The sequence below is a fragment of the Vulpes vulpes genome, chromosome 4 (assembly GCF_048418805.1).
Source record: "Vulpes vulpes isolate BD-2025 chromosome 4, VulVul3, whole genome shotgun sequence".
NCBI lineage: Eukaryota > Metazoa > Chordata > Mammalia > Carnivora > Canidae > Vulpes > Vulpes vulpes.
Genome location: NC_132783.1, coordinates 32,799,486 through 32,812,453, shown reverse-complemented (window position 1 = coordinate 32,812,453; position 12,968 = coordinate 32,799,486). Strand labels below are relative to the sequence as shown.

Below are 12,968 nucleotides of genomic sequence, written 5' to 3'. Positions count from 1 at the left end.
TTCGGCTCAGGTCTTGATCTCAGGGTTGTGGGATGGAGCCTCATATTGGGCTCTGCATCCAGTGGAGAGTCTTCCTGGGATTCTCTTTCTCATTCTTTCTCTGCCCCTCACCCTACTCATGTGCACTTTCTCTCTTTCTCTCTCTCAAAATAAATAAATAAATCTTTAAGAAATCTGATCATATTATATATTATCTATCTGCTGTTATAGGCCAGGAACTTGGAAACAGGAACATATAAATGAATTTGAGCAATAATTGGAGATATTTGAATTTATTCTGAGGACTTTGAAGACTAGAAAAAATGTTTTGTGAAGAATAAAAGTGCAACAGTCTGGGGGTCAGTTTTGAGGAGGAAACTTGAAGGTGATGAGACAGCAAATCCTGTTGATTAAAATAGTTCAGGTAGGAGAGAAAAAGAGGTGGTGCCATGGTGATAAGAATAGAATGGAAGGAATACATAAGATGTATTTCCTGAGTAGAAACAAAAAGTTTTATTTCCTGGATATGAGAGACTGGAAAAAGGGAAAGAAAACGTGACTATAGTTTCAAGCTTACTAGATACTTTTTTATTCCTGTTCAAACTGGTGGGTAAACACAGCATTTATACCAGTGCCAAAGTTGTTTTCCAGGTCTAAATAATTTGTGTCATAAATGTTAGCATTTCTGTTTTCCTCATTTTCCAACTTTGTTGACCTTGAGAAAAGTAGGTTCTATAGTCTTGCTTGTTGTCTAGTAGAAAAAAAAGACAATTGGAAACAAAAAGAGCTAAATTACATTCTGTTTGATATTGTATCACTGGCCATTTCATCTGTTCGTTAAATTCTTTTTGAGTCATTTTTCCCCTTAAAATGTAGGTTCATAGATTTAAGGACTTCTAGCAGTAAAAAAAAAAAAAAGATGTAGAAAACTATCTTGGAGAAAAATAGCAGAATGATCACACTTTGGGAGAGATACAGAAAATGAAGCCCAGGTGAAATATATGATATGTTGTGAACAAATGACAGTTAATGACATGAGGATTAAAACCTACGTGTACTGACTTTCAAACTATTGCTCCTTATTGTATGCCATAGCAATGCTGGTAAAACTACACATAATGTGTGAAATCTTCCAAATGATATAACTAAGCTAACTGTTAAAACTTACTGCACAGACATGTATGTATGACTGCAGAGAATTTGCAGGAAATCTTGCTTAGTTTCCATTTAAATTTAGACTGTCACGAAGGGCAATTTGGCATTTATCTCTTCAACTGTAGGATAACCTGTATTTTTTTTGAGACTTCCTGTTGAAGAATTTTCTGTGGGTTTCTTACATTTCTGTACAGCTTGTAAGCAGAGGCATTGGCTGTCTTTGTTCCAGATTATTTTTTTTTTTCAAGAATGTTGGTATAGCAAACAGCTATAGAGAGAGAAGCAAAGATCAGGCATGCTTACCATCCAGTATAATAAAGGTAGTGGGCTCCCTCTGGAGCGAAGTTCGAATATACTTGCTGCCTATTATAAGAGATTCAGGTTTTCTAAAGTCACGGTTCCTCTTGTTCAACCCACTGAGTGTGGAGGCATCCATCAGGACCATATCCATCCAGAATTACGTCTTAATTCTGTGAGAATTAGGAATAAGGAAAACTAACACAAGTATGCTGATGCTCATGCATTGTGCTATGCTATGAGTAACAAAGTTCTTTGTCTCTGACCCAGGAGTCTCATGTCTTCTGGCAGTATCCAAAAAAATTAAAATAAGGCTAATTTCTTAGCTTTTAATTAGGATCTCAGGTCCCTCACAGTTCCTGACATTTTTTAGGTGTAGAGGTTTATGGGCCCAGGAAAAATCTGACAATCAACTAGATATAAATGAAATTTGAAATGCATTTCACTTTTTGCTCAGTTAGACTCCTAGAGTTTCAGATAGAACTGCTTAAGATCCAAGTGTGCTATTAACATCTTGAGGCCCACTGATAGGATTCGTGAAGTAGTACTTGCTCTCACCCATTACAAACTATATAGCACTCAATACAGTATTGTTATATTTTAAATGCTCTTATATATTGATAGGTTGAATAAAGTTATTTTGGGGACAATTATGCAGGATAAGCTTGCAAACACATTTTATGTAATAATTTGTATAGACAGTCCATGTGACCAAAATGGATGGATTGACCATACTTTGGTTTCTAAATTTTGCTTGTGTGACTTGAAGAACTTCCCAGAGGAAGATCCTTCTTCCTACTTGAATTTGGAAACTCCCTTTTCAGATCTGATTATAACCATATTATCAAGGATCCAAATAGTTTGTTCTTGGGAGTTATGCAGACTGAATATTTAAAATAGACGTTGTCTGTTTTAGTTTTGCTTCTAAGCTAGAAACACTAAATATGATGTTTGTGCAGAAGAGGACATCATAAAGATTGAATGACAGAGGGACCCTATCAGATACATAGGCTTTGTTAAGGCCCAGAACATAGTACTCGAAATTTACACAAATCAGTACTCCAAACTAAATTTGGGACTATGGTAATAGTGCAGTTAACAAGTTAGTAATCTTGCCTCTAGCTCTAATGCATGTTTAATCATTTTCCTGGCATTGGTTTTAAAGCTAACAATGAATATGTTTGCACTGCATGTCTCTTTTTAGACATTAGTTCAGCTTAGTTCTAACCTGTAATATACTTTTATTTCCTTTGTAAGTTTTTTAGATCATTTTTTGTACAGTAGGATTTATGATTGTTTTAAGATCATCCTGATATTGTATAAATGGATAGAATGAATACAAGAGTGGGTGAGAGGCCAAGGAAAGTGCAAACAGAGTGAGAGTAAAGAGAAAAGTGCTTGGGGATCCCTGGGTGGCTCAGCGGTTTAGCGCCTGCCTTTGATCCAGGGTGTGATCTTGGAGTCCTGGGATTGAGTCCCACATCAGGCTCCCTGCATGGAGCCTGCTTCTCCCTCTGGCTGTGCCTCTGCCTCTCTCTCTCTCTCAGTCCGTGTCTCTCATGAATAAATAAATAAAATATTTTTTAAAAAAACAGAGAAAAGTGCCAAAGAAGCTGTACTTCAAATATGCAATACTTCCTGTGAATGTATTAGACACAATGGCTCGCATTCAGAAAGTGTGATACATAAAACTCATCTTTGGAGAGCAACAGAAACTTTGCTTTGAGAGGAGATAGATTTTGACCTAGTAAGATGTACTTAACCATTCCAGAAATTAACATTGATAACCTTGTTTGTAGAAGAAAAATGTATGCAGAACAGTGCATTTCTAGCTGGCAGAGTCATGCTTATTTGGGAAAAGACCTTGTGTTTATAGTATGCAAAGTCAGCCCCTATACTCCATCTCCCTCATGGCCTACTTTGCTGGCTAGCCATCTGTGGCAGAATCCAAGATGGTTCCCATCCCATATGTTCTTCTGCAATGTAACCTGTCTACTCCCTCTCATCAAGAGGTGGAGGCTATTTCTTTACTACTTGAATCTGGATGGGCCTGGCGGCTGCCTTGATTGATAAAATATGGCAGAGCCCTTAAGTGGCCTGGCGCTTTCTACTTCCTGCCTCTTCAAACCCAGTTGTAATAGAAGAATATAAACACATTGACACCACCAAATAGTAAGAAGCCGAACCATGTGGAGAGGTTCTAGAAAAAGAGATGCCACATAAAGGGAGAGGCCAGTGAGCAACAAGGAACCAGGTAAGTGAGTGAGGATGTCTATGTGGAACTGGATCCTCCAGCCCTTGCTGCCTTACTTGACACCCCATGAATCAGAATGAAAAGGCTGTTGAGCCTTTCCTGAATCCTTGTCCAACAAGTTTGTGAGCAAAATAAAATTATTCTTCTAAGACACTTAGTTTATGAGGTAGTTTGTTACAAATATTTGGAATACCATTGATCTTGACTGCAAGGCAATTAGAAGTTAGAGAGTATTAACAGATAACAAACTCTTTATTTCGACCTTTTAAAAGATTTATCTGTTTAAAGTGGGAGAAATGGAGGCACCTGGCTGGCTCAGTTGGTAGGGCATGCAAACTCTGGTTGTGAATTCAAGCCACATGCTGGCTGTGGAGCCTACTTAAAAAAATGTGGGAGAAACAGTAGTGGTCATTCATTAATAATTTACTCACAGGAATAAGACAGCACACTGACTTCATTGGTCATCTCTCTTGTCTGATTATATCCACTTGTTTAAAGGCTTGCCGAAGCTTTCCTGTTCATATTTTCTCTCATTCTTGAGATTCTTTGGCAAATAGTAACATTGTAAGAAAACAAGCTCATCCACCCATTAATCCTCCTTTACCTCTCCTACTGTGATTCAGGTTTATAGCGAATGTTCACCTAAACTTGGGATATTGTGCAACATTAAAAAATGTTTATTTTGTCTTATTCAGTTCTCTGTTTCTAATGCCTGATATATTTCTGGCTTGTGTATAATGAATTGTATAATTTCTTTTTTTCCCATTCTGAAAATAAATGGGCAATCACTGGGCCTGTGTGTTTGCTGAGGAGGGAGGGACTCTTGAAGCTCATTTGGGTGGTGAGACACTCCACTAGAAGACATCTACACTGTTTTAGGAATGAGAAAACTTGGAATTTTATTCAAACTGCTGCAAAGTGTATGTAGAGCCTTAAGTAAGTAACATAACCAAGTTGGGCTCCAATTTTCTAACTTGTTGAAAAGTGAGGAGCTGGATGTCATGGTCTCTAAGTCACTTTCTACATTGTGATCTTTGTGTTTTTGTCACTTCCATTACCACCATGGTTACATATATTTTAAAATGTTTTTAACTTCTATAAAACTTAAATATGAAGCTCCTGGATAATTTTTGTGTTCAGGATTTGTCAATAGATATATACTCTCTCTTCATAGTTAAAAGAAACAAAAACATTTGTCATAACCTAATTTTAAGCTGGTTTAAGTTGTAAAATATTTACAATAATAAAGTTAAATTCCACTAGAAAAAGATATATCTGTCAAGGACACAACCTACCCCAATGTGCTATTCATTTGCATCTACAGGGAAACCAATTATAATAGCTATTTTCAAGAACTAATATCACTGGAGACTGAGCAGAGCTACCCTATAGTAGAGCAAGCAGGTAACAGTGCGTCCTAAAAAACTGACCTAGACAGGAACATGTACATGGTGAGCTCACCCACATTTTGTTATTCTCCTGTGGAATAGTACATTTGATCTAAAATATTGTTGCTAATGTTTATGTAAAGTGAGATTATAATTAATCACTATTCTAATTTTAATAATTTTGTGCCTCAGGTGGATTGAGGTGCTAAAATTGTATGTCATGGGTTCCAAAAAGCTCTCTTTTTTTAGGTTGGATATGGTAACTTTTGCAACCAAACACCTCCTCAGTAAATGTTATGTAAGACTGACATAAAGTGAAAGAAGCAGGTCCCTAATCAATTGTTGCTACTGCCTTAAGATCTATCTCAATGAAACATTTGTTGAGTTCACTCCTATCCAGGTCAGAACACACAGCATATTTACCTGAGAAACATGGATCCTTCTTCCTAATTGTTCCTTCAGGGAGTGGACTAATTACTCTCTGGTCTCTTATACCTTGTGCAACAGCTGATGGCTCCTTAAATTCAAATAATAGTAGGTAAGATTTGACATGGGCTTTTTAAGTCCATGTGTCAAGGTTGCTCAGTGAGGTGGCACGATCCTAGTCTTCCCTATGCTACTAACTCGTTGTAGAGTGTTGGGAGCAATCTCTAATCTTTCTGAATTTTGTTCCCTGATTTGTTTTTTTTTTTTTATAATTTTTTTAAAATTTTTATTTATTTATGATAGTCACACAGAGAGAGAGAGGCAGAGACATAGGCAGAGGGAGAGAAGCAGGCTCCATGCACCGGGAGCCCGACGTGGGATTCGATCCCGGGTCTCCAGGATCGCGCCCTGGGCCAAAGGCAGGCGCCAAACCGCTGCGCCACCCAGGGATCCCATTGTTCCCTGATTTGTTAAATGAAATGGGTTTCAAAAATTTTTCTTTGAGGCCTCTTCCCAATACAAGACTTTGATGAAGTCTCTTTCCTTTGCTATTTAGTCACGAGGCCTCCACACTGTTGTCTTCTTGCTTCTTACTTTCTCTTAGGGCTTACAGTGAAACACCATTAATGGTGACAGACTACTTAGTGTGTCTGTCTACTTGTTCACCATCTTTTTTTTTCTCCCAGTCTGCTGATAGAGCCTCTTAAACACATGTCTTCTCATCCATTCTCTGTTTGGCTCCCACACAATAGTTCTTTACAAAGAATGCTCTTTAAAAACAAAAACACCAAATCTTATGATTTTTCTTCTCTCTTTAAACCATAAGAAATGGCTTCATGTGGCTTTTCAGTCTGAATCCCAAGCCCCTAATATGGCTTACTGGATTCTCTGCTGTTTAATCCCTCCCTACACCTCTGTCATTTCACATGTGAGTCTCATCTTTTACTCTGCAGCAGCAGCCTGGAGTTGTCCCACAGGACTGAGGTGGTGGCATGGTGATTATGAATACTTTGTTGTGGTATAAATTTGCTGCAGTAAGCACAATGGATATATACTTTTACCAAAGGACTTGGTGATATCAGACTGAGGGAAGTTGCTGGGTATGGCTTCTTAAGTGTTCCTTGTTGTTCATGGGAGATGTGCTCAGTTACATGGTCATAGAATTTTTCATCTCCCGATTGAGGATTGTTTTTCTGTCTCCAAACATGTTCCCTGAAACTGTAGAAATGATATGCTATATGGTTGCAAAACCTGCCTTTTCTGGACATATTACCTGGTTTTAACATCCATAAACTAACAAGGTCATCTTGCTACTCGATTTGTAAGTTGTATAATAATGATTAGATATCATATATGGATACTCACTTGGAACAATAATCAGTCTATGGAGTATTGCACTTAGTGATATTTTAAGGCCTAAGGTGGATTCACTACAGTAGAAACACATGGGCCTTGTCTCAGTTCTGCCAATGCCATGTTCTTTTCATTCTTCCCAAATCCCACCCTAAACCTTCCTTTCCACTTAGATAATTCCTACTCATCATTTAAATCTTCTCAATAAAAAAAAAAAAAAAAAAAAAAATCTTCTCAATATTTGAGTCATTTCCTCTCAGAAGCATGTCCTGTTCTTTCAGAAGGTTGGATATCCCTGTTTTGTGCTTCCATAATGTACTTAATATTTCCTAAAAATAGAGTCCTTGCACTTCTAGTTCAATGATTGTCCCACTTTTAGATTGTAAGCTCTTTAAAGGCAAAGATCATCTAATTTATGCTAAAGCCTCAAATATCAAGCAAGAGGCCTGACATATAGTAGTCAGTCACCCAATAAAATATCTATTGTATGACTAAAGGAATAAATGCACAATGGAAGGGGAAGTCATAGATGAGAAGAAGGAGCAGATCACAAGGAAGGAGAGGAAGTACCTTCTGCTGATGCTGATGGTGGAACTACAAAGAACTGGGAAGGGTAAATGAGGTCTCCTGACTGGCCCATGAGCCTGACTTCAGCCTCCAAGAAGGTGTAACTGTTAGAGTCTGCCCAGATTTCCTATGGAAGAGAGATCGTATAGAATAAGACTTGTGCAGAACACCTGGCAATTCAGGAAGAGAGCAGCCCTCAGGCCTGGAAGTGGATTTGAGCCCAACTCTATCTACACCCCAATACACACGAGGACCTTTTATGGTGAACTTTGAGAAACTATGTTTTTCCTTTGTTTGCTATCTTTCCTTCATATAGTACCTCACTGATAACAAAAGTGCCAAAAAGGAAAGAGAAGGAAGAAGACTTAGAGAACCTCCAGAAGCTATGTGCTTGCTCATAAGATAGGCAAGCATTCTATGTTCTCATTCTCAATCGATCAGAAGCAATGACGTCTGGAAATAGGAAAAGAAACAAAGGATTTATCGAGGAAGAGAGATAGGAGAAAAAGGAAAGTGGACCAAAACTGCTTTGAAATTGTGATCCCATGGGACCTATCAGATATCTCTCTCTCATGCCCATCCCTAGTCAATAATATTCTTCTCTTTATCTCTTCTGACTCCCTTCTAATTATTTGTGGTTCCTTTTTTCATCATAGTAGCTCTTTTGCCCCTGGATGTAAGATCCATTTCCAATGGCTAAAGGCTTTGATGCACTGAGAGCATCATTCATTTAACAGGCAACTCAAAATAGAAGTATAACTAAATATTACCTAGAAAATATAAGTAGATATGGTTAGCTACCATAGGCTAACTGTTGTAACAAACTACACTATAATCTCAGTGACAAAATACTCATGAGAAAAAATTACTCAGGTCCACTGAGGGTCAATGGAGGAGGGAATAGGAAGAAGAGAGACTCTGCTCCACACAGTGACTCAGGGACTTAGGCTTTTTTCTGACCTGTTGCTCTTCCACATTCTAGGTTCTGTCTTCCTCTGTATTTGTCCACTATATGGGTAAAGAGAGAAGAGTACTCATGGGAGGGTTGTATTAGCTAGACCTGAAAGTGGCACACACTTCCATCTTTTCTACAGGCTAGAAATAAGTCACATGGCTGCAACCAATGGCAGAAGTAGCTGAAAAATATTGAAAAAATATTTGACATGGTTGTCAAAACAAAGTACTGGGTGGCTTAAAATAACAAAACTCTATTGTCTCACAGTTGTGGAGGGTAGAAGGGTGAAATCAAGGTGTCATTGGGGCGAGACTGCTTCTGAAGGCTTTAGAGAAGAATCTTTCCTTACCTCATAGCTTCTGGTGGGTTGCTGGCAATTTGTCATCACTGGCTTGCTGCTACATTTCTCCAGTTTCTGCCTGAGACTTCTTCACATGCCTATCTTCCCTCTGTGTCTCTGTGTCCAAAATTCTCTCCTTTTATAAGGACACCAGTCATTGGATTAAGACCCACTGTAATCCATTATGACCTCATTTTAACATGGTTACATCCACAGAGACCCTAATCCCAAACAAGGTCACTTACATAAGTACTGAGGGTTAGGACTTAAACATATTGTTTTGTTGGAGGTGGGTTTGCAGGACACAGTTCAACTATGACAATGACCTGAAGGAAAAGAGAAATTGATGGACCACTATCCAATGTCTCTGCCTAGTTGTTAAGATTCTCTACCACAAGTAATAGTGAATAGGAAAGACTTGTGACGATTTTTTTGATAGTCTTTGATAATTAAGCCTTTATTTATAACATTGTTTTTGTAAAAAATGTATTTTTAAAACCAGATAACTCTAACAAAGGAACTTTTGGAAGTTAACCTATCTCTAAGACATAATTGCTTATACTTCAGGGAGCTTTCCCCCACTCAAATAATGTTACAAGATTTTTTAAAAGTAGTATGTGTCATATTTTGTAATATTATTAACTCTAATGGTTCAATAATATAGAGTAGCCATACTAAAGTTAATATATTAATTTCTAAAACTCCATGCCTATTAAATATGCTTAGCCTAAAATCAATAAAGATTTCCTTTTTCTCCTTGGGCCACTGTCATCTAACTGTGGTTTCTGCAGTTGGCACTTTCCATCTTAGTCTTTGCTCATCACACTTTATTAAGTGTGCACTTTGTTAAGTGAGCCATGATTTAATAAAGGAACAGTGGCCTTAGAATCAGAACTTTAGCTCTGTATTTTTTTCTTTAGCTCTGAATTTTATTAACTTTGTTATCTTGGGCAAGTCACCAAAACCACTTTTTACCTCAATGTTTTCACCTATGCTGTAATTGTTATTAACCCTTTCCCTGTATGGTTCTAAGAATCCTATGAAGTCACTTAATTTTTGAGTGTGTCATATGCATATAGCAATAACACATTTACATAGGCACCTTCTGTTTTCAAAGTGTACTGAAACTCATTGGTTTGATCCTTACTTTATTTTTACATTTAAGTATTCTGTGTATTATGCTTTGAGTTTGTTTTCTATGAATACAGATGAGTGTTTAGTGTGTGCATGTGTATTTGCACAAAACATATTGGGGTCTGGTTGCATCCTCAACTTAATATGTTCAAATACACAAATATGGCTACATCGATCCAAAAGATGAAATTGGGTTTCTTGTGATGAAAACAGCCCTGTTTTCTTATCAAGAATAATTCTGGAGCTTTATATATAAGCTCCTTGAAAGCATGGATTCTGTTTTATTTATCAGTCAATGAGGAGAATTAGGTTGAGATTAGTTATAGAATGTCTTAACTGCCTGAATTTCTTGTATTTGTGTTCCCCAGCCTATTACATATATATTTGACAAACCTTGATTAACTGCCTTTAATATATCATGCATCATGCTTGGTTCTGGGAAATTTAATGATCTCCTTCCAATCCAAGTAAGCGCGTGAGTGCGTGCGTGTGCAGACACACACACACACACACACACACACACACACACACACTATCCCTGGCCTTAAGAAACTCCTGTTGGGTAAACATGCAGTTATGTGAGGTGTTGCAGGTGCTCTGTCAGAAGTGTACAGTGGAAGGAGGAGACACTGAGAAGGAGTCGTCTGTGTTACCTGGTTGATGGGGAACATGTTCTCAAGGCTTCATGTCATCCTTGAGCTGAGTTTTGAAAGATTATCATTTGAAATCAAGATTATCATTTGAAATCAAGTAAATAGCATCTTAAAACTGTAACTTTCTTATATGCACTTTAGGATATTAACAGCTAACCCTTTTCCTTGAGTAGCTTCTTCACTGGCTGAAATGCATCTCTTCAGGTTCAGAGACACATTCAAGATTGTTATAGTTTTCTCATTATGCATTGTGTCTGTTCCGTGTTGAAGTACCTGTAGGAAGAAAATTAAGTGCAGGTTTTGTGCGTGGGTTGAGAGCTGATCGAATTGAAGGTGTGTCAAGAACCAACCAGCAGAGTCCCCAAATCATTCCAGTCCCTGACATTCTTTTTTCAAGGCTTTCTTCATTGTAACCGCTCCCTGATGGTAATTGGTTGAATCAGATTTAACAATGCAGTCAGATAAACAGTTGTGGCAGCTGCTGCCATGGCAACGTCACCGTCCTTACCCTCCCAGCGCGCGCCCCTTCCCCACCCCTCCTCCTCCTCCTCCTGCTTTCCTCCAGTAAGTGCATACTCGCTAGTGGTCTGTGCAGGCAGCAGGGTTTAATGGCAGAGCTATTTTCTTTCCAAACTGTTCAAGATGATGAACGAAGATGCAGCTCAGAAAAGCGACAGTGGAGAGAAGTTCAACGGCGGTAGTCAGAGAAGAAAAAAACCCAAAAAGGTAAATTGCTGGGATTAGGAATGTCTGTATATAGATATGTGTGTATATGTGTTGGTGTGTAATATCAATGAGATTACAGAAACCGTGGAGCATTATGAGTAACTATAGACTCTAGCAGTGCCAAACATTGCTTTTTAAAGAGGCAGGTGCAGACTGCTGCTTTCTGAGAATAGGAAAGGAACCAGGGTTCGTAATGGATACATTGACTGGAGCATGGTGAAGTGAACAGAGATAAGGTGTGCTCTGCATGTGTATTATTGAGGATTGTGGCCACTGATGGATGCTTCCGGTGTTAACTGGGTATAGAGAGAGTCATTTTATTTTTAGAATGAGTGAGTTTAAAAGGAAATGTTAAGCGAGGTGGATTGTGAAGCAAAAGGAAGATTTTTGGCCAGATGTTTGCTTGCGGATGATCTTGAGATGGCTAGACAGCAAACGCCTTTTGGTTCCATGCTAAGTGTATTCTTCCTAAGGAGAAAAGACTGTTGTGACAGGAGAAATATGATCCTCAGCATGATATTTCTTTGGTTTGCTTAGCTCCTCTACAGTTTTCCCAGACGTTATAGTGTGATAGCTTTTTCATTGATTGAGATCAATGGCTAAGATAGAGATATTATGGGCTGGGGCTGTTGGGCACACAAAGCAGTCTGTAGGATTTCTTAGCCTGGCATACATTCCCACACCCTTGATTTTCATGGAAATGATACCAGTGAGAAACAGTGGGAAAAGATGCCAACTATTCAGCCCCACCCAATGCTAGCACTTCTTTCTTTATGGCCTGACTCCTTCTGGTAAACTGTTGCAGCCTCGCAGAGCAACGTGAGCCCCACCTCTAACAGAGATGTCTTTTAAATAAATAAATTCACCTAAAATCCATTTATTTCTTGAGGCAATGAGATGGACGGAATATAGGATGATCCTAATGCAAATGGATTCCAGTGTTAGCTTGTTTGCATTTTGAATGAGCAGGTTAAAAAATTATCACGAACAGATGAATATTTTTCATTTTGACAATTTTGGAATCGCAATGCACTTCAAAATTATAGATCTCTGGTGCTAAATGTTTCATGGGCTGAAAAATCGGAAGTAATTGGACACCTCTGATATTGAAAAGATCATCATATTAGCAAATGAGGGATTACTGTATTTCTATGGAGCCTTGTAATTTGATAAAAATAAGCATGCCCAGATATGAAATTTCTTAAATGATAGCATGAAAATAGTGATGCAGTCTGCCAAAGGCAAAGGATAATTCGGGGCAGGCAAGAATATTGGTAGAATGTCCCTTTGTACCTGACAATTCTGGATCCTCCAGCCCTCGATGGCATTTTTGTAGAGCATTAGCTAATCAACATTTTAAAAAAGGAAAAAAAAATAGAAAAGAAAAAGAGAGCAAGAGATAAGGATAAAGAAAGAAAGAATTTTTGCTTCAATTCACAGTCATTTCATATCCCACTTAAATTTCTCTCTGAAGTCTCTGCTGCATTAGAAACATTATACTCAGAACTACTAAAGGGGTGGAGAATTTATATCATGGAGATTTTAAGCTCTGAGTCTTGATACTAAATTCACATGGCCAAAGCCATATTAAAGTATTTGAGGGGCAGAGCAGATGAAATCATTATATGTGATAACTATAATTTTTATTCAGTATATTTTCTCAAACATATTTATTTAGGAATAAATTCTTTTCAAACTTGCAGTCGAAATGATAGCAATTAATAGTAAGTTTTGAGTATAT

The 12,968-nt window shown here is 38.0% G+C and overlaps 1 protein-coding gene across 50 annotated transcripts in view; it reads left to right on the top strand.

Annotated features, from left to right (window-relative positions):
- The window catches only part of ANK2 (ankyrin 2), a 543,251-nt gene that overhangs the window by 206,531 nt on the left and 323,752 nt on the right, over positions 1-12,968 (top strand). For 14 of the 50 annotated variants that reach the window (XM_072755464.1, XM_072755453.1, XM_072755472.1 and 11 more), the window contains exon 1: positions 10,955-11,227. The exons of 28 other annotated variants lie outside the window; for them this stretch is intronic. In XM_072755464.1, coding sequence (XP_072611565.1) covers positions 11,144-11,227 — 84 coding nt within the window. In that variant the 5' untranslated portion in view covers positions 10,955-11,143. Of the gene's footprint in view, positions 1-10,897; positions 11,228-12,968 lie in introns of those variants that run through there. 8 more of the 50 variants (XM_072755439.1, XM_072755460.1, XM_072755447.1 and 5 more) reach the window with 2 other exon arrangements.